The sequence below is a fragment of the Petaurus breviceps genome, unplaced genomic scaffold (assembly GCF_028583685.1).
Source record: "Petaurus breviceps papuanus isolate PSGF00001 unplaced genomic scaffold, PetGlider_PUasm1.0 174, whole genome shotgun sequence".
Taxonomy (NCBI): Eukaryota; Metazoa; Chordata; class Mammalia; order Diprotodontia; family Petauridae; genus Petaurus; species Petaurus breviceps.
The window spans coordinates 43,642,763-43,666,442 of NW_027185761.1; the positions used below are offsets into that span (position 1 = coordinate 43,642,763).

Here is a 23,680-nt window from a genome sequence, read left to right on the forward strand (position 1 = left end):
CTAGAAATCATCCTCCAGGAAGTTCTTAAAGAAAACTGCCCTGATGTTTTAGTACCAGAGGGCAAAATAGAGGTTGAAAGAATCCACTCACCTCCTGAAAAAGATCCCAAAAAGAAAACTCCTAGGAATATTATAGGCAGGTTCCGGAATTCCCAGATTAAGGAGAGAATATTACAAGCAGCCAGGAAGAAACAATTTCAATATTGTGGAAACACAATCAGGATAACCCAGGATCTGGAAACTTCTAAACTGAGGGATCAAAGGGCTTAGAATATGATATTCCGAAGGGCAAAGGAGCTGGGATTAAAACCAAGAGTCACCTACCCAGAAAAACTGAGTATCATGTTTCAGGGGAAAATATGGTCATTCAGTGGAATAGAGGACTTTCAAGCATTCTTGCTGAAAAAACCAGAGTTGAATAGAAAATTTGACATTCAGATACAAGAAGCAAGAGAAACATGAGAAGGTAAACAGGGAAAAGGAATCATAAGGAACTTATCAAAGTTGAACTATTAACATTCCCACATGGAAAAACAATAATCGTAACTTATGAAACTTTTCTCAGTAGTTGAAGGGATTAGAAATATATATATATATTTGTCTATATATGAGGGTATATGGGCATATGAATACATATGTGAAGGTGTGTATATATGTTTACAGGTATACATAGATAGAGGGCACAGGTCCAATTTAACAGGAAGGAATGATACTTAAAAGGTAAAATTAAGAGATGAGGGGAATATAATGAGAGGAGATGGGGAGAGACAGATTGGGGTAAACTATCTGATACAGAAGAGGTAAGGGCAAATGGTTACAATGGAGGGGAAGAATAGGAAGGCAAAAGGGAATGGGTCAACCTTATTCCCATTTAATTTGGCTTGAGGAGGGAATGAAATACACACTAAATAGGGTATCTCACCCTCCAGGAGAATAGGGGGGAAAGGGGATAAGAGGGGGGATGATAGAAGGGAGGGTGGGCTGGGGGGGAGGGAGGTTGGAAGCACTCAACTTTTGAAAATAGATGGGATCAAAGTGGAGAGTAGAGCGGGTGGGAGGTGGGATGGGAGGGACGGAAGTGTAATCAGTCTTTTACAATGTATCTACTATGTTCTTGTTTTGCATTAGCCACACATGTACAACCTAGACTGAACTGCGTATCTTCCCAGTAGGGGTGGGTGACAGGGAAGGAGGGGAATGAATCTGGAATTGAAAGTTTTGAAATCAAATATTCAAATATGTGTGTACATATATGTATGTATATATATATATATACTATTATTAAAACCATCTTACATGTAATTGGGAAATGGGATGTGCAGGCACTGAGGCATAGAGATCCACTGGAAAAATGGAAAGGGTTATGGGGGAAAATGTGGGAGAGAGCAGATTGGAGGAGGGGATATCCTGTGGGACTGCTATCTTGGGGAGAAATGGGGAGAAAATTTGTAACTCAAAATCTGGTGGAAATGGATGATGTAAATCAGAAGTTAATAAAGCATTAAAAAAGGGGGGGGGGAAATATATAAAGTATTACCACTATTTTTCAAAGGAAAAATCCTCAAGGCCTCACTCAGATTCTGTTTGCTTCAGTTTAAGATGATGTTCTAACATCATCCCACAATAACATTCTAGAATACAGGAACAGAATCTTGACCTGGGGTCCATGAACCTGGATGAGAAAACAATTCTACCTTCATTTCAACATAATTGGTTTACACTGTCATCCTATGTATTTTATTTTATGAACTTAAAAACTATACCCTGGGAAGGGATCTCTAGGCTTCATCAGACTGTGAAAGGGGTCCATGGAGGAAAACAGGCTAAGAAATAGAAAGTAAATTAGGGAAAGAAGTAAATTAGGGGGAAGAAGAGGCCCATGGGAGAGGGAATACTAGACGCAGGCCTGAAAATTGCAAAAAGTAATGAGAGCTGGCATTGAGGGAGGAGACCAATACAGCAGGCACAAGACCCCAAAAGGCCTAATGGTATGGGGCAGGGTTCTGCACACATCTCCTCATACCTTAAGAGTTCCTAAGAGCACAACAGAGCAAAGAAAGAATTAAAGAGAGAATTGTGTTCTGACTCTTTTGCTTGAAAAGGCAAAAGTTTGGTCATTCTTCATTCCTTTTTTTTTTTTTTTTTGGCTTTTAAAAGATTAAATCCCAATTTTCTGGACGTTGTACAATTGTGCACTATCTCATGCCCCAAAGACAATGGATAGAGTGGGCATGAGTGTACATGGCTTGGAATATGGATACTAGTAAAGTGCTTAGACAAGTTGGGGGCTTGTTTATTTGAATCTGCAAATATTCTCTAATTTCCTTTATATTTAAGCAAATCCTCTTTTCCATAGATGGCAAAGTATAGAGTGAATTCCGTTAGAAGGAGAATGGTAAGAGTGGATAGAATTAGCCTTAGAGAGAGAAAGCTCTGGCTTCTGGTCCCACTCTGACACACAGCTGCTGCGTGGTCTTGGGTAAAGTACTTAGTGTCTGCAAGCCCAAGAATCTCTCTAAGACTGTAAACTGCGCGGCGCGGGGGCAAGTCTACAATGTTAGTAGGACTTCTTTGTGCTGATAATAAGATCTGGCATTTCTACAACACTTTAAAGTCTGCACAGCACTTTAAGTGTTCTCTTGTTTGATCCTTACAACACCCTGGGGAGGTGGGCCCTAGCATTATCTCCATTTTACAGGCTGAGAGAGGATATTTCCTGTCCAAAGAAAAAAAAAAATAAATTGCCTTTGTCGGGATTTGAACTTGGATCACCCTCACTCCAAGCCAACATTTCTGTGTTTCCTGGTTGTCAATGAAATCACAGGACTAGTTCCCTTCCCCCACATCCTCCCACCCCAAAATAGGCAAGATAAGCTGAAATTTCTTCATTTTTGTCATTGTATTTCCAGCACCTTCTGTGTGACCTTGTCCAAATCACCCTCAGGGCCCGCAGGCAACTTTCTGAAGCTAAACATTTCAGATGAGGGGAAAATCTATAAGAGTCAAGGCAGCTTTCTCGTTGGGAAGTCCTTACTCCAATGAAATCACAGCTCTAGCCCTCTTCCTCTTCCTCTTCCTCCGCCTCCTTTTCTCCTGCATAGTGGGGACCTCAAAAATGCTTGCTGAGTTGTATGTATAATTTCTCGAGGATCACAAAGTCTGAATTAGCAGTGCGAAAAAAGGCTTGGCAGGCCCCCACCCTCTAAAAAAAAAAGACCTTGAAGAAGGCTTTGTAGAATGATCTTCTGGGTAATACAGAGTATGAATAGAGATTCCACGTGACTTCCTTTTTTCTGCTGGGAAGAAAGGATATTTTTAAAGCAAAGTCCTCACCTGCCTAAATATAGAACCAACATCTCTTTTGGAATAGGGTTTCTTTTGGATAGGGTAAAAAGACGGGACAAGAAAGGTTGAGGGTGTCTATTTCAGAGGAAAATAATGCTATAAATAACAATTCCTAGGAGAGAGCAAGTTAAACGTGTACATTTCTTCAACTCTGCATTCTGCCTGGTAAAGGCAGTAGAACTGGAGAAGCAGACCAATGCAGGGGAATGAATTTGGAATTTGGAATAAATAGGTTCTGATCTAGACTTTACTACGTGCTACCTGTATGACCTTCATACATAACCAGTTTCCACAAGAGATTTGGATGAAATAACTACTAAAGTCCTTTCCAGCCCCAAATCTGCCAATTCAGGTTGGCCATGTTTATACAACTGTTTCCAACTACAACAAATAAAAAATTATAACCCTATTTAACTTTTTCAAGTCAATTTTTAAGAGGACTTATGCAACTATTTTCCACCCCCATACACAGTGTCTCTAATCAGATGCTCCATTCACTCAAAAATGATCAGGATGAATTGATCTCATCCTTATTACACAGTAAATGTTGAAAATTCATTTCAATATGTATATGTGTATATATATATATACATATATATATATTATACACATACATTTCAGTGATGATTCATTCAATAGTATAAAGCACAGATCTCTTGCAAAATCAAGATGTGGTTCAGTTACTAGAGGTAGCCTGGAAACTTAAGAGATTAGGGCTGACTGGCAGATCCTGTTTGTGGACTCTCTTGGGAAGTCATGGAATCTATAGGCTGTTTTCTAAGATGCAGGTGCAGAAAAGATATCACTAGCCTATACTGTGAAGGCAAGTTCCCTCTAGCCAATGGAACCACAGGTTGAATGCCTATCTTTAGGTGACTCCTTTCTAAAAGCACCTGGAGATATGAAATGTGAAATACAAAAATAATCTCATCTGTACCATCTATGTTGGTTTTTTTGCATGTGCTAGTAAATCTTTATATGGTAAACATACTTGTGTACATTTCTGTGGATCTTTTGGGAAAGTACTATTTTAATAGGAAGGCATTAATAGTACAATAGAAAGGACATTGGCTCTGGATTCAGAGAGCATGGGTTCAAGTTGCTCTTCTGACTCTTAATAGGAAGTGTGTGATTCTGAGAAGGTTACAACCTCCTTGAGCTTCAGTTTCCCCAATTATAAAATGGGAGAATTGGACTAAGTGACCTCTGAGGTTCCCTCATTATCTACATCTATGACCCTATTTCATCCAGACTGTTGCTATACTGCTGGCATTTTTGCCTAGAGATACATGAAGTCTCATTATCGTCGCTGGACTTCAGCTATAGTTCTCCCAAATTAAGCAATTATCTTCCACATCTTCCAAAATATAATGAAAATATGTCTTTGCTCACTCAACATTCTTCTCAAACAAGATATCACAACTTCCCACTTTGTGTATTTTTACTGACTGTACCCTACATGGACCTCTCTCCTTCCTCATCTCCACCTCCTGCCTTCCCTGATACCCCAACTAAAATGTCACCTTCTACAAGAACCCTTTCCTGATTCCCTCTAATGGCACTACCCCTGATTTTGGTGATTGCCTCCAATTTATTCTGTATCTATATTGCTTATACAGAGATGTTTTCATGTTGTGTCTTGCATTATTCTGTGAGTTCTTTGAGAGAAGGGACTGTTGACTTTTTTTTTCAATCCCTAGTGCTTAATACAGAGCTTGACACATGGTAGGCACTTTATAAATGCTTGTTGACTTGACTCAATTTCTAAGAGTTTGCTTCACATCACTTAGTTGTTTATGAAATCTCAGGCTTAAAAACTTCCTTGAATCTGTAATCTCATCAATGTGGGCAATTTCACCACAACACAGATTTAGAGCATTTTTTTTCATATGACTATAGAAAGCTTTGATTACTTTGTCTACCTGTTCATATTCTTTGACTATTTATCAATTGAGGAATGGCCCTTATTTCTATAAATTTGACTCAATTCTCTATATGTTTGAGAAATGAAGTCATTATCAGTCATTATCACTATACAAAGGTTTTTCACATTAATGATTACCAATGATATATTTTCCTCCATCCTATTTTCCCCTTGTTTATCCTACTTTCTCTCCTTTTTCCCTACCCATTCTTAAGGGTTTTGCTTCTGACTTTTACCTCCCCCCAAATGTTCTCACTTCTATCAGCCCTCCCATTCCCTTCTCTTATCCTCTTCCCTTCCTACTCTCCTATATGGTAAGATGGATTTCTACACCCAATAGAGTGTGTATATTATTCCCTCTGAGCCAATTCTGATGAAAGTAAGGTTTATGTGCTCCCCTCCCCACTTCACCCATTTCCCCTCCACTGTAAAATCTCTTTCAGGTCAGATAATTTATCCCACTCTACCTCTCCCATTGCATTCTTCTTTCTCATTCCTTAATTTTATTTTTTTTAGATAGTCATACTAACACATTCAACCCACACCCCTATTTTCTGTGTATGTATACTTCTAGTTGCCCTAATAATGAGAAATTTTTTAGGAGTTATAAATAATTTTTTCATGTAGGAATGTCAGTTTAACCTTATCAGACGCACAATTTCTCTTTTCTGTTTACCTTTTTATACTTCTTTTGCATCTTTTATTTGAACATCAAATTTTCTATTCAGCTCTGGTCTTTTCATCAGGAATGCTTGAAAGTCCTCTACTTCAATCAATATCCATTTTCTCTGTGAAGGATTATACTCAGTTTTGCTGGGTAAGTGATTTTTGCTTGTAATCCTAACTCTTTTGCCTTCTGGAATATCATGTTCCAAGGTCCTAAAGGACCTTGTAGAAGCTGCTAAATCCTGTGTTATCCTGACTGTGACTCCATGATATTTGAATTGCTTCTTTTAGGTTGCATATAGTATTTTCTCTTTGATCTGGGAGGTCTGGAATTTGGAATATTCCTGGACATTTTTATTTTGAGATCTCTTTCAGAAGGTGATCAGTGGTTTCTTTCAATTTCTATTTTAACCTCTTTTTCTAGAATATCAGGGGAGTTTTCCTTGACAATTTCTTGAAAGATGATGTCTAGGCTCTTTATTTGATAATGACTTTAAGGTAGTCCAATCATTCTTAAATTATCTCTCCTGCATCTATTTTCTAGGTCAGTTGTTTTTCCAATGAGATTTCACATTTTCTTCTATTTTTTTTCATTCTTTTGATTTTGTTTGATTATTTCTTGATGTCTCATAAAGTCATTAGCTTCCACTTGCCCAATTATAACTTTAAAGGAATTATTTTCTTCAGTGAGCTTTTGTATCTCCTTTTCCATTTGGCCAATTCTAATTTTTAAGGAGTCCTTCTCTTCACTGAACTTTTGTACATCTTTGGTCAATTCGCTTTTCAAAGAATCCTTCTCTTCATTGAATTTTTGTACTTCTTTTGCCATTTGGTTTATTCTGTATTTTAAAGTACTATTTTCTTCAGCATTTTTTGTGCCTCCTTTACCAAGTTGTTGACTATTTTCAGCATTTTCTTGAATCACTCTCATTTCTCTTTCCAATTTTTATCCACCTCTCTTACTTGATCTTTAATCCTTTTTGAGTTCTTCCATGGCCTGAGACCAATTCATATTTTTTTCTTTGAGGCTCTGGATGCAGGAATTTTGACTCTCTTCTGTGTGTGTGTGTGTTTTGATCTTCCTTGTCATGGTCAGAATTCCTTTCTATGGTCAGAATTTTTTCTGTTGTTTGCTCATTTTCCAACCTCTTTCTTGACTTTTAACTCTATCCTGCTTCTCAAATAGAAGGAGCACTGTCCCAAGCTTCAAGTTTTTTGTGCATCTGTTTTCAGAGATAATTCTGGGTACCCATAAGTTTTTAACTCTTCCAAGGTGGTACGATGTTTACTACTCTCCTGCACTGTGTATTGGTTTAGCACTCTTTTCAACCTTGGAACTGTGACCAGGGTTCCTGCTCTCCTGCATGTACAAGTTCCATTGTGCTAGTGCTCCCCCTGGCACTGGGATTAAGATTCAGGACCACAACTAAGATTCAAGTGTAGGAAAAGGAACAGAGTCCTGCCCCTAGTGCTAGCAAAAGGACTTCCATAAATCTCCTTCTGACTCATTGTTAGATACCCCTACCTTCTCTGGCCTGAGAGGTCTGGAAACTGCCACTGCTGCCACTGATTTTTTTTTTAAGCAATTGGGTTTCAGTTACTTGCTCAAGGTTACATGGCCAGTTATTTCTGGGTGTGGTGCTAAGTATCTGAGCCCAGATTCGATCCCAGGTTATCCCGACTCTGGGGCCAGTGCTCTTACTCGCTGTGCTACCTGGCTGCCCCTAAGCAATTGGGGTTAAGTAACTTGCTCAAGGTTACACGGCCAGTTATTTCTGGGTGTGGTGCTAAGTATCTGAGCCTGGATTCGATCCCAGGTCATCCCGATTCTGGGGCTGGTCCTCTTACTCACTGTGCCCCCTGGCCGCCCCTGATGCCACTGATTTAGTCACCCTGATGCCTTCTCCTGGTTTGCTGGGGCCAGGTCTGTGCCAGTGCATCCTGCAGTGTACCACACTCCTTTCTCACCCTGGTCCAAAAGACCTATCCTGCCAACCTTCTAAGTTGTCTCTGCCTGGAAAAATTGTTTCACTCCATCTTTATGTGGGTTTTGCCACTCTAGAATTTCTTTAATAATTATTTAAAGGTATTAGAAGGGGTTTGGGGAAGAGCTTAGGCGAGCTCCTGCCTTTACTCTGTGTTTTGGCTCCATCTCCCACAATTCAGATTAATATATATCCCAGCTCATTTTTTGCCTGCCTGTCCTGTTTGATTCTATTCCATGATGTCCCATCTTTGGTGAATGTGTATACACACTTACACACAAACAGAGCAGAGTAGGTTAAGATTTTCCCTCTTAAAAATCCATTGGGCAAGTCACTTAACCCCAACTACCCTACCTTTCCCCCTTGAAAAAAAACAAAAAAAATCCATCTTACCCTACTAGAAAGTTAGGGAGGGTATGGGGGTGGATATAAGAGAGAAAATACTGGGGGAAGAGGCTTTCAGTAGGCTCACTATCTTGGGGTGAGGAGTAGGAGAGAGACGGAGAAAATTTGTAACTCAAAATCTTGTGGAAATGAATGTTGAAAACTAAAAATAAATTTTACAAAAAGATTTCCCTCTTAAAACATGTAGCATTGAGTTAAATCTGAAAAGGGGGGGGGAGAATTATCTAGAGATGATAGCTTTGATCCAACATGTTGGCTAAAAATTAAAGTATATAATTATCCTTATGGTATATCCACTAATGCAAAGGTTTATTACAGCTCAGAATTTGGGCTGTTGGTGTGAGTCAGAAAACTTGGGTGGGAAGGCAGATAAAATCCAGAAGATCTGGTGGGACTTTTTATAGAGAGAGGTGTTCTTCTTGGGTGTAGCCACAAAGCTAACATGAAGTTGCCCCATGATCTCTGTTGAGGGATGCCAAGAGGTCCCCTAAAACTTGTCTTTTTTAGTTTTTGCTTAAGTTTCATGAAATAGTGATTACTTGTTGACATCTCTCATTGCAAGCAGATAGATGTGCTGGCAAAGGAACTATGCCAACGCATGCAGATTGGGGTGCTTGGGGGAGTCAGGAGGAAGTACAGGAAGTACAGTGATGATATCACTGACCTTGAATTGGAAGCAATTTATTGACGGTCATCAGGTACACCCCTCTGCCTCCACTCATTTTACAGACCCAGGGACTATAACCCAGAGAAAGCCCTGGTAAGACATATAGCTTATCCAAAGTCTATCCAAAGGATAGAAATAGCAGAGTTAGAATTCAAACTCAGGATATGACTTTAGGTCCAGGGTCCTTTCCTCCTTACCCCACTACTACTATGATTTCATACAGGTTGTGAAGAACATCTTTTTCTTTCTGGAGGATGACCATCCTTCAATTTGAAATTGCCCAGATGGCTAGCAAACATGCATATAAGGGTTCCTGCAGTAAATTAACAATAGCCCCTCCCAAAGGAAGGTTCTCTCTTTCTTTTTGTTGAAGAACTCATGATCTGAAACTAAAATTTCTCTTTATGACAAATGGAAATAAATGATACAATAACTTCAAAAAAGAATGGCTTTCCTAGGCTATATTATCATTTTATGGGGGAGGGGGGTAAACCTGTAAGGTTTTAAAGAAAGGAACTGACAGATTAGCAGAGTTAGAAATTTCATGATACTTTTCTCCAGAGGTTTAGTGGTATTTTTTTTAAAAAGGGCAGAAGTTTAAGGTATGACTAGGGAATAGAGACATGTTAAATTTGACACTTTCCAATTCAAATCCAACACTTAAGAAAAATGCTTAAGTATTGAAATAAATGAATACTAGCATAGAGCTGTTATTTTGATGAACTGTCTAATTACATAAATGTATTTTACATACCAAAATTCCTTGTGTAAATACACATGGAAGACCTAACAATTTCTCTTTAGGCAAAATTACATCCAACAAAAACAACATTTTAAGTTAAACTACAAAAGCTAAAGCATATAATTAATATTATTAGACCCTAAGATTTCTCCTGATTTAGAAAAAAAAATAGATAATTACAACGTTTAAGATTATAAATCATGTAACTGAAAATGTTTCAAATAAAAGGCAAAATGAGTAGCATTTAAGACAAAAAAGCACTTTGGCTGTTTTTTTCCAAATATTTTAAAATTTGTCACCCATTAAAATCCATGGTAATTATGAATACATAGCTTCCTTCAAGGGTCACTGCAAAACAATCTCCTTGATTAGACCAGGGATTCTTATAGGTTAATCTGTTCATTTAAATAATTTGATAACTATTTCAATATTATTGATCTTCCTGGTAATCCTATGTATTTTATTTTATGCAATTAAACATCTGATTCTGAGAAGTCTCTAGGCTTCAACAGATTGCCTATCAATGGGTGCCGTGACACACAAAAAGGTTTAAAACCTTTGTAGGTTGTTCTTCATCTCCTTAGTTGTTACCATCATCCCTCCATAATAACTTTGTTATTATGTTATAATTACTTTTCTGCATATGTGATGTTTCCCTCGAATAGAAAGTAACGTCCTTGAGGACATAGGCATTCAGTTTTGTCTTTCTGTTCCCACAATAAAAAGTGCTTGGTGTTCAGAAGGCATTTAATAAATGCTCACTGAATTGAACTGGATGGCTTTTTGGACAAAAGAGCACCAGATTTTGAGTCAATGGACCTGGGAGCGAATCCTGATTCTAATTATGTACTACTTGTATGATGTTGGGCATGTTCCCTTCCTGGGCCTCAGTTTCCTCATCTGAATTATAAGAAGGTTGGACCAGATGACCTCTGAGGTCTCTCCCAGCACTAAATATACAAGATTTCTAGGCAACACTTGAAAACAGAAACTAAAACACACACAACGAAATCTTGTGTTAACTCAACACCATGGGCCACCACTAAGTATGTGAAAAACCAAATGCTTTAATCAGTCTCTCAAGAACAGATCAATTGGATACATTAATATTGACCCATAGTTGACAGTGCTATAGACCACACACAAAGCATTGCTGTGGTCAGCAGCAGGTAAATATATCCACATTACAGTACCAAGCGTCGGCAAGAGACAGTCATTTGTCACTTTTTCAAGAAAAGGTTTCTCTCTTTTTTTTAATATACTATCATCTATATCAGCTTTCTCCCCAGTGCATTTTTCTTCAAAAACATGAGTAAGTGCATTCCTGTGAGTTTGACTCTGTCTCTTTTCAGCTTTCTCTTAATTGGTATTGGTTGCAAAGTTTATTGCTTTATTGTCTAAAAAAAAGAAACAGAAAGAACTACATTGTTACTATACATTGTCATGTTGGATACATGGTTTTGGCAACATTAGAATGCTGGGTATTTCACATCCCTAACATAAGGGGGTGGCTGGACAAGTCTGGTATTGTGGTCATTTCAGAGTAAGGGCCCCAGGACCACAATCTGCCGTCCCCATGGGCTGCATTTTTATCTCATGGCTACAACACACTGCCCCCGAACTCCTGACTCTCTGACCCACTGGTTACTGCAATGATTCCACTCTCCATTTGGCAAAAAAGAAATAAATAAAACCACCCCCAGACTACTAGCACATCCTCCTGGGCTCTTCTCTCTCTTCTGTGACCTAGTTTATCCCCTGCTGCTACCAAGTGGAGCCAGCAACTAGCTCCAGAGCTTAGCACAGTGCCTGTGGTAGGCATTTAATAAATGTTTCTTGACTGACAGACTGACTGACTGATTGCCCAGAGGTTGCAGGAGGCAGGGTTGTGGTACAGAATGCCATACAGTCTATAAATAAACATTTCAAGCAGGTTGTTAAGTGCTGGTCAGATTACAAAGGCCAGGGTCCTCCATGCAGTCCCCTTTCCCCCACCCCAAGCCATATGCTGGCTAGAATTTCTCCAAACTGGCTAAGGAAAAGAGGCCGAATGACAGTGCTGACTTTGACCTTCATCCTTGCCAGTTTCTACCCCCTCCCTCTCCATAGACACAGGAGAAGAGGGACAATGCTATGATTGTATCAATGAATACCTATGGTACAATTAGCAGTTCAAGCACAAATCGGCAACTGCGTAACTACCTAAGGAGAAGATCTGTACAATGATGGGGGGGTTGAAAGAATGGGAAAGTTTTTCCCTACCCCCTCAAGTAATAAAGCTATAAAAATTGATAGCATCATCAATGTTTCCAAGGATTTTCCTAGCCCAACGTGCATGGGAAATGTGCAATTGATTTTTTTTTCACTCGTGTAACTTGACATCCTCGATCCACATTCATCATCAATTCACATTTAACTTTTAAATACTTTTTTTAAAGACCATCCTGAAAAAAAGGTTACCTGATGAAAAAGTTGGCACTGTCACTAAAATATATTTAATATTTTTAAATGGCTGAAGGAAAACTGGAAGCTCTTAATGTCTACGTAGGCACCATGCTACTCCCTCCTTTTAACTCATAAAAACACCCAAAAACTTTCTCCTATGTCACACTTCAGTCAGTGCTAGTCCAAAGAAGACTACTCCTATATTTAAGGCACTTCATTCTGAATGAGATAAGCTTTTCTGCCTCTTCCAATCAAATTGGAGGCCACTACTGAGAAATTCCATTCATCAGCCTGGCTCGTAACACCCTATGTCATCTTTGTCAAACATCTAGGCTTGAATATAATACAGATAATGCTACAATTATTGCATAGGACTACACTTGAGTAGATAATGCACTGAAACTACCTTTACAACATTGTTGTATGTTAAAATTTTAACAACATTATCAAGTAACAGTAATTTGCCGATATAGTAATCTCTCTCTTAAAAAAAAATGCCAATGAGTTTGATGAAACAAACCCCCCATTTCTATGACCGTAATGGGCATATTAACTCTATGGTTATTGGTTTGCAAGAATATTTCTATTTTTTTGTATCACTAAAAATAAATATGTAAGTTTATTTTGTCTACAAAGCCTTGTTTACCTAATCTATTTATACTACATCTTAAATGCATTTAAAAACATTTCCAAGTGAGACTATAATATACAAAATATTCTCAAATCTCTCTTTTAAACACAGGACCCTGCAAAAAAAATCATCCATTCAAGTGTTTATAAAGAATGCAGAAAACCAGTGAGTTTTAAAAATGTTGAAAACTTGTCATTTTTGATGCATATCCTTATAAATGAATACAAATGTATTGAAAAGAATGATGAGAATAAAGAATCCATACAAATCAAATTAACAGTACAACACATTTTTTAAAAAAAATTAAAGTCCTAAAGCCAATTAGAAATGTGCCCAGTTTCATTTTTACACCTAAAAATGAAAATTTTTTAAAAGAAAAAAAAACTTTCAAGTGCTCCTTGATATCTGGCTTGGAAAGTACAACATTTCTTTTTCCACAATAAAATATTTTTTCTTATGAAAAGCTGAACCACACTCATTTGAGAAGACAAGATCAGAAAAGCATCGAGAAATTGAGAGTGAGATTAAAACAAGCTTTCTATTTTAACAGTTCTGATCTCTCCCTTCTTCTTAAGCCCTGAAAGCAGCCATCGGTTATGTTTCTCAACCAACTGGCAAAAGAAAAAAATGAGTCGTTCTCTGAGAGTGTAGTAGTATCTCTTAAAATAGTCTGTGGTATAAAGACTAAACAATGCTGGAAGGATATTGTATTTTTAAGGCAGCACTAATAAATCAATACATTTACAAAAGGGCAAAGGGCTTTTTGGTTGCTTTACATTCTTCCATTAAACTCGTGCATTCCATTTCCAAGTAAAGAGCTGGCATGAAGTCTCAAACCAAGTTTCACCTGAAGAAAAGTTGACCATGATTTTGATTCAAAATTCTATTGCTCAGAATTCTAAAGTTCACGGTGAATCCAGTTCACAGATACTGTACGTGTCTTGTACAATACTTTGGAGGCATTGGTAATTTTAAAATAGAATGTATGTCTTTTTCACAAAATTCTAAAAAATAAAATATAGACTGGGCTATTGATGAAGCATGAAAAATTTTTATATTAAAGGAAAATTATCGAGAAAACCCCAAAAGGTAAAATCATTGAATCTACTGATCAAGAAGTGAAGCAGTTTATGAGAAGGCCGAACACACGTTTGCTAACAGGCATGATCGGTATCTTCCATGCTCATGCTGCTCCTCCGGCTACTTGCTTTGGAAGCTCCGGGGGATACCGACGAGAGAAGCGGATCCGTCACCCCGATGGGAGAGAGAGTATCGTCCATCAAAATGTCTTCCAGTTTGGAGCCCATTTTGGTAGGGACGCTGTAGGCAGTTGTTGTTTCTGTCCCATTGCCCAGATTATTGCTGAAAGTGATGGTACCATCTGTAAGATCGAGGGTGGTTGTGCAGGTGAGGTCTGGGTGATGCTGAAGGACATCCTGACTGCAGTTTTCAAGCACTGGCTCTTGTTTGATGACACGGTTCACCAGATCTGGGGAACAAAGTCCCGTAGATGGAATGAGGGAAAGTCCATGTGCTCGAGCCTGCATCTCAAGTTCCTAAAATAATAATAAAAATGATAATGATGATGACAATGATACAAATAATTATTTAGGTCCAGAGAAAATATGTCCTCTTACTTAAAAAAAAAATGTTGTATGTGGGTTGCCATGGCCAAAGCATTCATAGCCAAGAATCTAGCTTATGGGTGATAAAGCCTAGACTAGCCACAGAAAACAGACTCTCCATAATTATATTCCTTCTGGTTTTAGATTCTGAATATCAAACTGTAATCTACTAGGCACTAAGATTTCTCTATTTCATGATGTTAAGGAAATAGAAAACTGTGATAATAACAGGAAGAGAAAGCATAGAAGAGTGAGGAAAGAGTCAGTCCCTGATGAGGAAGAGTGAGGTGTGGGTCCCACCTCTGATAAGTGTAGTGTGACCCTAGGCAAGTCACTTGAACCCCAAGTGTCCTGGGTCACTCCCCAAAGAGCAGGTGCCAGTCACTGGGATGGGAAATTTCCTCACCAGGAATTCCCTATACCAACAGAACCACTCTCCAGGGTCAGTGCTAATGATAAATTACACACTGAATGCAGTTCAAGGGGCTACATCAAAGGTTCGATGTGTTTTTTAAAATGCCACTAATACGCTAACCAATGTATCTTCCTGAACAATTTATTTTTAGTCTCCTATGGAAAAATCATGCAATGGCTGCATGCCTCAGTTTCCTTATTGTAAAACTGGGGCAATGATATCAGTAGTACTGAATTCACAGGGTTGTTATGAAATTCAAATGTGATAATGTATGTGTAGTACTTCATTCTCTTTAAAACACTATCAAAAAGGCATTTATTACTACTGGGAAGAGTCATGGCTGAAGGGAAAGAACAAAGGGCTTGGATCCATGGGACTTGAATTCCAGCTCTGCCACTTATTCCATATAGAAACATAAGAAGTGTCTCCTTTTTGCTTTCTCTAGAAATACTAAAAATAATATTGTTCCCAAAAAAACCTTTCCAGACTTTGAAAATTCCTAGAATGGAGGGATGGGTCAAGACAAAAAGAAAAAGGACCTTTCATTATGCTTATGGATTAATAAGGGTGATCACCAGAAACTTGACAGAATAAGCCAATTCAGCAAGTTCCATCAATTCTTTGTGATCCCTTGGAGGTCTTCTTGGTAGAGATACTGGAGTGGTTTGCCATTTCCTTCTCCAGTTTGTTTTACAAAAGGGGAAACTGAGGCAGACAGGATTAAATGATTTGCCTAGGATCACACAGTAAGTAAGTATCTGAGGCCAGATTTGAACTTTGCGAGATGAGTCTTCCTCATTCCAGGCCTGGCACTCTATCTACTGTATCACCTGGCTGCCCCAGAAATAGCTAGGATATAGATTAATGCTATTTTTAGTAGATTGTGGCCCAAATCAGAGAACTATATTAGTAATAATATTTTTTTCTTCTGAAGTTATCAGCAATGCAGAATGCAACCTATCCATGTGCAACCTATCTTGTGCAACCCTTGCCCAAAACCACCCCCAAATTCCACACCAGACCTTCCTGCCTTTCTCCTGACATTGCAAAGGTGAGAGTCCTTGATTCTCTGGGCTATCTTTTATAAGAATACAAGTATCAGATGGTGAGCATGAAATGAGGTGGTTACCCATGGTTCTGTCTGTTCCTTTATAAAATCTCTGGGAATTCATGTATCTACAGATGTAATTTCTACAGTCCCAGGCCATTTAAGAAAATAGCCATTTCACTGACGCTAAGGTTACAAGCTCTTTCTCCTGTAAAAATTTCTACATGCCTCGCTCAGTTAAAGCACAAATGAAAAGAAACCCCAAAGTCCGATCTGAAAATGAATATTCACTTAAATCTGCACCTACATGCTAATACTCATTGCATACTTGTGTGTGTGTGTGTGTGTGTGTGTGAAAGAGAGATAGAGGGATGGAGGGAGAAGAGAGAGGGCAAAGAGAAAGGGAGAGAGAAAAAGAGAGATGCAGGGAGAGAGCAGTGAAGAGAGAAAAAAGAAGTGGAGGAAGAGAGGTGGAGGGATAGAGGGAGAAGGGAGAAAGGAGATGGAGAGAAAGAGAGATGGAAGGAGAAAGAGAAAGAGAGAAAAAGAGAGGTGGAGGGAGAAAGAGGGAGGGAGGGGTAGGAAAGGGAAAGGAAAGAGAAAGAGGGAGGGAGTAGAGGAGAGGAGAAGAGAGAGACAGAGAGAGGGAGAGAGACAGAGACACAGAGAGACAGAGAGAGAGACAGGGAGAGACAGAGACACAGAGAGACAGAGAGAGAGACAGGGAGAGACAGAGACACAGAGAGAGATGGGTAGGGAGAGAAAAAGAGATGGAGGGAGAGAGAGATGAAGAGATAGAGGGAGGGAGGGATTAGAGAATGAGAGAGATGGAGGGAGGAGAAAGAAAAATGGATAGAGAGAAGGAAAGACACAAGCTAATGCTCCTTGAATAGTCATGGAAGAGGGTGCTGACAGGCACAAATGAAGAATAAAGTTACACAGGACCCTTGCTATTCAAGGTGGAGAATTTGAACTAAGGAAAAAGTAAGTATTATTATTATTATACATAAATGCTAGCTATCATATGTAAAAAAAGAGGGAAGAGTCCGGACTTGTGACTCCAGCAATCTAAGGAAACCTCAGCATGGAAATTGCCCAGACAGACAGAACTGCCCGTGGAGTCAGACAGCCCTAGACCCTGTCCTGCCTCCTGGACGCAGACCGGTCACTCACTCCTCTGTATCCTTGGCTCCTCTCCAAGACTTCAAGATACAGACAAGTTGCACATGTAAGTCACAACACATAAAAACATCCATCAGAGCTACAGTGATAAAAGTCGTTTAAGGTTGTAAAGTGTTTTGCACACATTTTTTTTTTTCATTTGAGCCTGATCACAGCCCTGGAAGGAATCTACCTGATAGAGGGATACTTATCTGCAAGTTATAAAGGAGAGAACGAGGCCACAGTCACACCATGTGTAAGGCTTAGTGGGTAATCCACACCCCAGCCTTTCTGACTCCAAGTCTGTCCAACACTGTTAATTTTTTTTTTGAGGGTGGAAGGCAAGGCAATTGAGGTTGACTTGCCCAAGGTCATACACCTAGGAAATGTGTTAAGTGTCTGAGATAGGATTTGAACTCAGGTCCTCCTGACTCTAGGGCCAGTGCTTTATTCACTGCACCATGTAGCTCCCTCTTGAGAGATCTCATCTACTATCGAAGTGGGTTTAGTGACTTGAACAAAAAACCGTCACCCTAAGGTCTTTCACCCTAAGACCACCTCATATCATGGACCCCAAGAAGGCTGAAACTCTAGGGAATTTACCAAAAAAGACCATGAAATGCCACAAACTATGTTTATGGAAATGAAAAACAAGCTAATCAGTCAACCAATGAAAAAAAGTCATGCAGATCCTGCTCATTCTTGAACACATCCCATTCTAGAGGGTTCCCTTCGCAAAGAGGAGGTCCACCTACCTGGATTCTGAGCAGCAGATGCCTGTTGGCATGTTCCAGTTTCTTCTGTCTGTTTTCAAGTTCTTTTGCCCGCTGCTGCTCTCGCTGCAATTTTCGAATGTAGTCCACAGATGCTTTCAAGATGGTTCCCTTATTCCAGCGCATGTCTCTGCAACAGACAATGGAAGAAAATGAACCTTTGACACCAGTCAAGATTCAAAAGACACATTTTTAACCTATCATTTTAAAATAACCATTTTTCCTCCATTTTGGCCAACTTAAGCAGTCAAGAAAATGTGATCTGATAAAGGGATCATGTTTTCAATGAACATTAATCTCAAATGTGTTTATGTATCAAAAACAAAACTAAGAGAGATGCTATTAGTAGGGTGGTAGAATAAAAAAAATAGGATCATGGAATCTCAGGGACAGAAGGGACCTCAAAGATTAGCCCTTTGGTACCATGGCTAAAGGGCATAAATACAGTTTGGAGGCTGGGGGTGGATAGAGGTCTGGGTCTGGAGGCAAGAAGACCCAAGCTCAATTCTGACCTCGAATACTTATTAAATAGCTGTGTAACCCTGGGCAAGTCATTTAACTTTGCTATGTAAATCCTGACTTCCTCAAATATAGAATGAAGATAATAATAGCCCCTGCTTCCCAGGTATTATCTCAAAAGAGATATTTGTAAAGCATTTGGAATGGTCTTCAGCACATAGTAGGTGCTTTATAAATGTTTGTTTCCTTCCATTTGATTGAAGACCTCCAGTAGCATGACTCCATCAATGCTCTGAGGAAATCCTTTTGAATTCTTCTAATTGTTAAGAAATTTTCTCCTACCTCTTACCTACAGAATATAAGAGCCTTGAGGGCAGCGGCTATTTTATTTTTGTCTTTGTACCCCTGGTGCCTAGCACACAGTAGGTTCTTAACAAACCTGAGCCTAAATCTGCCTCAGTGGATTAACTATAGTAGGAATATTAACAATGTTGTTAACATCAATAAAGAATAAAATATCATCTATAAAAATAGGTATTATAGCTGACATTTATACAGTACCTAAGGTTTGCAACATGCTTTACATTCATTTTCTTATTTGCTGCTTTCAATAATGCTATGATATTTTTAGTCCCATTTTTACTAATAAGGAAAATTAAGCTAAAAAAGTTTAAGTGATTTACCAAGGGGTCAAAGGGCTCATAAGTGAAGCCAGAAATTTCTGAAATCAGCCCTAGCACGCCATCTGTATCTCTGTCACTAAGGAGCTGTGTGACTTTGGCAAGCTCACTTAGACCTCACCAGTCTCATCTCCCTCACAGGGCTGTCATGAAACTCAAAAGAGATATTGTATTTGAAAGTATTTCAAAAAGAACAGAGTAATACGCAAACATAAGTATTGTAATTTTAATTTAGGGAGAGGTGGGAGATGTCAGACTGATGATTTCATCAATATAAAGAACTCCAAATATGGAAACTCACTCTACCAGTGCAGGCTGGCAAGTCATCTGAAAATTACAGCTTTAGAATGGTGTGTAGGGGGCACAGAGAGGTTAAGCAGTGAGCTTACAGGTCATACAGCTATGAGTCATAGGCATGACTCGAATCCAAGTCTTCTGGCTTCCAAGGCCTGCCCACTGTTTACTCCAACAGGTCGCCATTCAATGACAATTATCATGGTAGTATTGGAGGCTGGACTTGTAGGTTCACTGTTGTAGGGAATTGTTTGAGGAGAAAACTCCCTCTACCCATTCAAGTTGGCATCTTCTATTACTCAGAGGGGCAGCTAGGTGGCACTGGAATGGATAGAGCACCAGGGCTGCAGTCAGGAAGATTCTTCTTCACCAGTTCAAATCCAGCCTCAGATATTTCCTAGCTATGTGACCTGCGGCAAATCAGTTCACCTTGTTTGCCTCAGTTTCCTCATATGTTAAATGAGCTGGAGAAGGAAATGACAACCACTCTAGTACCTTTGCCAAGAAAACCTTAAAAGGTGTCATTAGACAGTCAGACATGACTGAACAACAACAGAAACAATTATAACTTAGAGTCTTGGAGTTGTCAAAGATGCAGCTAGCAATACCCCTGAGTAAAACCCAAACCAGACTAAACTGTAATTTGGAAATCTTTGATAAAATAAATTAAAATACAATAAACCACAGAGAGAATATTACAAGACTGATTCAATATGCCTCCTGCAGGTATCCTTATGTAAGAAGCAGTAGCCTTGTTTCTATTTGAAGTGGTCTAGAGCACTGAGAGAACAAGTGCTTTATCCAAGGTCACACAGCCAATATGTGGCAGGGACAGGATTTGAATAGTCTTCTCAGCTTTGAGGCCAAATCTCTATTCATCATGACATACTGCTTATTCATTGTAACTGTAATTAATAATTATTTAATATTAATTGCTTAGAGTCCATTAATAATCAACCACCTGGTCAGAAGTGTTGGGTGGAACAAGGCAATCAATGTTTGCTTGGAGTACCTACTTTTAAAAGAAGTCAATAACTGACTGGCATTCATTGAGTCTAAATGGAAAATAAAATAGAAATGCTCCTGGGATGGTCTGAGTAGTTCCACCCAAGAAGAATTCACCTTGGTCTTGGGATCTTTATCTAGAATTATTTGTTCAAGATGTCTGGAGTCCATTCCAGAGCATTTCCATAGTTTCAATTCAATAAACATTTACACACACTAAATTAGGGGCTGGAGATAAACTGGTTAAAAGGAACTGGTTCCTGCTCTCCAGGAACCTTCTCCAGTGGCAATCCTGAGGGTTCAGTAATAGTTCAATGAAAAGGAACAGAATGGGACTTCATCACAGATAACAGAATGTTCTTGTCCTACAATCCCTCACTTGCCATCAGCCAGTATCTTTTCTCCCTTTCTTGGTCAAATTTCTTAAACTAGCCATTTACTTGATGCTTTCACTTCTTGTCTCATTTGTTTCTCAACTCTCTATAATTTAACTTCCATCATCTACTCAATAAAACTACTCTCTCCAAAGTTGCCAAGACGCTTTGATTGCAAGACTTTCCTCAATCACCATTTCTCTTGACATTTACACTGTCTCTCCTCTCTGGGTCTTCAATGAACTACTCATTCTTGAGGATCATTCCTTTCTTTTCCCTTTGATGGATTATCATCCATGTTATGCGCCTTAATTATAAGAGTACCCCAAGGCTAGGTCTTGGGCTTACTTCTTTTTTCTCTATATACTCTCTCCCTGGGTGACCTTGACAGCTTCCATAGGTTCACCGGTCATCTCTATATAGAAGACTCTATACCAGAGGTGGGAAACCTGTAGCCTTGAGGCCACATGTGGTCTTCTAGGTCCTTGAGTATGGCCTTTTGACTGAATCCAAACTTCACAGAGCGAAGCCCCTTAATAAAAGGATTTGTTTTGTAAAACTTGGACTCAATCAAAAGGCTGCACCCAAGGATCTAAAGGGCCACCTCTGGCCTAAGGACCGCAGGTTTCCCACTCCTGCTCTAGATCAAGCCCCATTTACTTTTTCAGTCTCCATTCTTTCATCACCAATTACCTATTGGCCATTTTCCACTGGATGTCCCACAGGCGTCTCAAATTCAAAATATGAAATATTCATTATCTTTTCCTCAAAAGCTTCCCCTCCTCCAAGCTTCCTTATTTCCATCTAGGGTACCACACCCTCCCAGGTACCATTTTATTTCAACACGGTGAACAAAGACAATGACAGTGGTTGGTTCACCTAATGAAATACAGAAACATTCTATTTCAAAGAAAGGAAAAGAGGAGACACAAATACTATCTTTTGCTACAGCCCCATCTTTTTAATAATATTTGGCTAAAGAGACTCCCAGGCTGCAGTTAAAATACACACAGACTTCCTCAACTCCTCACTCTTACTTACCCCACCAGCCAAGTACTATGGTTTTTACCTCCATTTCAGCCCTCATATTTCCTTCCTCTCCACTCACACAGATTCTACTTTGGTTCAGGCTGTCATCACTCCTCGCCTGTACTACGGCAACCCCCTCCTTTTTGGTCTCTTTGCCTCAAGTCCACTCTGATGGATCCCTCATTCACTGACCAAAGTGATTCTCCTAAGGCACAGATCACCATTCTATTCACTCCAGAGACTCTGTGTTCCCTGAGATCAAATATAGTATTCTTTTGTCTGGCATTAAAGCCTTTCATACCTTTTCTCATTCCTACCTTTCCAGTTTTCTTACTCATTCCTCCTTGCCATGTACTCTACAATCCAGCCATACTGCCCCACCTCCTTGCTCCTCGCACAAGACACTGGATCCTTCATTTTTGCATTGAATTTTGTCTTCCCAGGGATGCTTTCCTTCCTTCCTTCTACATTTTTAGAATCCCAGGTTTTCTTCAAAACCCAGCTCAAGGGCCACGTTCTGCATGAAGCCTTTGCTGCCCTTTATAAATGCTTATTGATTGACTGAAATAACTTCTTTGAAGAGCAAAATCCTAACAGCAGGAGAGAAACATAAATATAAGAGCTCATGCCTCAAGTAAGTCGTGGCAACGCTTGGGTCCAGGCTAGCAAGAGAGAAGTCACATTTCAAGGTTGGTCAGAACTATTTCAACCCTGCTTTCTAGTTTTTGCTTTCGCACGACACTCAATCAATCCATGCATGTGTGCTCGGGCCTTCCACAGAGTGCAATATATTTTATTTCAACATGGTGAACAAAGAGAATGACAGTGGTTGGTTCACCTAATGAAATACATAAACATTCTATTTCAAAGAAAGAAAAAGAAGAGACATAAATACTGTCTTTTGCTACAGCCCCATCTTTTTAATAATATTTGGGTAAAGAGGTTCCCAGGCTGCAGTTAAAATAAAAATCTGCCTTACCAAAAAAAAAAAAAGTGAAAGCTGATAGAGAATAGGAAAATGGGAATTCAATTTCAACTCTCATGCAAGGCTGACTGTAGTAAATGAAGGTCACAGCCCCTAAGTATTATAAAATGGTATTGCTGAACGGAAAATTTGGATGTTTCAAGTTTTAAAATGACTTTACTTGAAAACGAGGAAGCAAACTGTTGAAAACGTAAAATTCACTTGGACATTCATTATGTAGCATACAATGAATGGGAAATTATTTTGTTATTTTATTTTGTCACAATCCACTGTCAATCACACATATATCAAATTTCACAAGCGTTGCATAGTCTTGATTTCATTTCCCCCTTTAGGGGGGACTTAAAAGGCCATGTTCAGAGACTAATTCCACACTGAATTATGTAGATGTTATTGAGACATACACTTCCTCAAGCCACCTCATGTCAAATGTGCCAATTTCCAATGAAACAGACAAGTATTTTTCTTGTTCAATGTGCTGTTATGGCAGATCCCCATAAGAGGAGGAATAAGAGAAAGGGGAGTCCCGCAGGTGAATTTTACCCGTGAAAGAACATGAGAGTTAAAGAGCCTAATTACCCTGCCTTTACTGAATAACAGCACAAGAGCTGTGATTTTCTAAAAGTATCGTCTTCAATTAACAAATAGCAGAGATGTACGTGTGGCTACAGGTTTTCATAAAATCAACTCTATTCATGCTTCTGAGAATGCCTTGGAAGGAGTGTACTGGAGGGTAGTAACCTTTTTTTCTAGTCATTACTGATGAATGCTGATCATTACATGTAGGCTCATTAATGAATATGGGCATCATCCACATTAAGGGGCATGGAGGCCCAAATCTTGCCAAAGTGCTGCTTAAAAATCTCCAGGGGCCCTGAAGCAATAAATAATACCAAAAAACAAAGGCATAAATAAACAAAACTCCAAGAATCCTTGAGCTTGCACCTCAGATGTTCTTAGCTTTCTGGTAGCTAGACCTTGGGCCTTTTCACTTCCAGGATCAAATCAACACATGGGAAAAG

General features: G+C 39.1%; 1 protein-coding gene across 15 annotated transcripts in view; it reads right to left on the reverse strand.

Moving 5' to 3' along the window:
• Positions 1 to 10,781: 10,781 nt before the first annotated feature.
• MITF (melanocyte inducing transcription factor) overlaps positions 10,782 to 23,680 on the reverse strand; it is a 271,770-nt gene continuing 258,871 nt past the window's right edge. For all 15 annotated transcript variants that reach the window (XM_069084126.1, XM_069084125.1, XM_069084120.1 and 12 more), the window contains 2 exons: positions 17,815 to 17,962; positions 10,782 to 14,366 (listed from right to left, as the gene is read on the reverse strand). In XM_069084126.1, the coding sequence (XP_068940227.1) occupies positions 13,965 to 14,366; positions 17,815 to 17,962 (550 nt within the window). In that variant the 3' untranslated portion in view covers positions 10,782 to 13,964. The remainder of the gene's footprint in view (positions 14,367 to 17,814; positions 17,963 to 23,680) is intronic.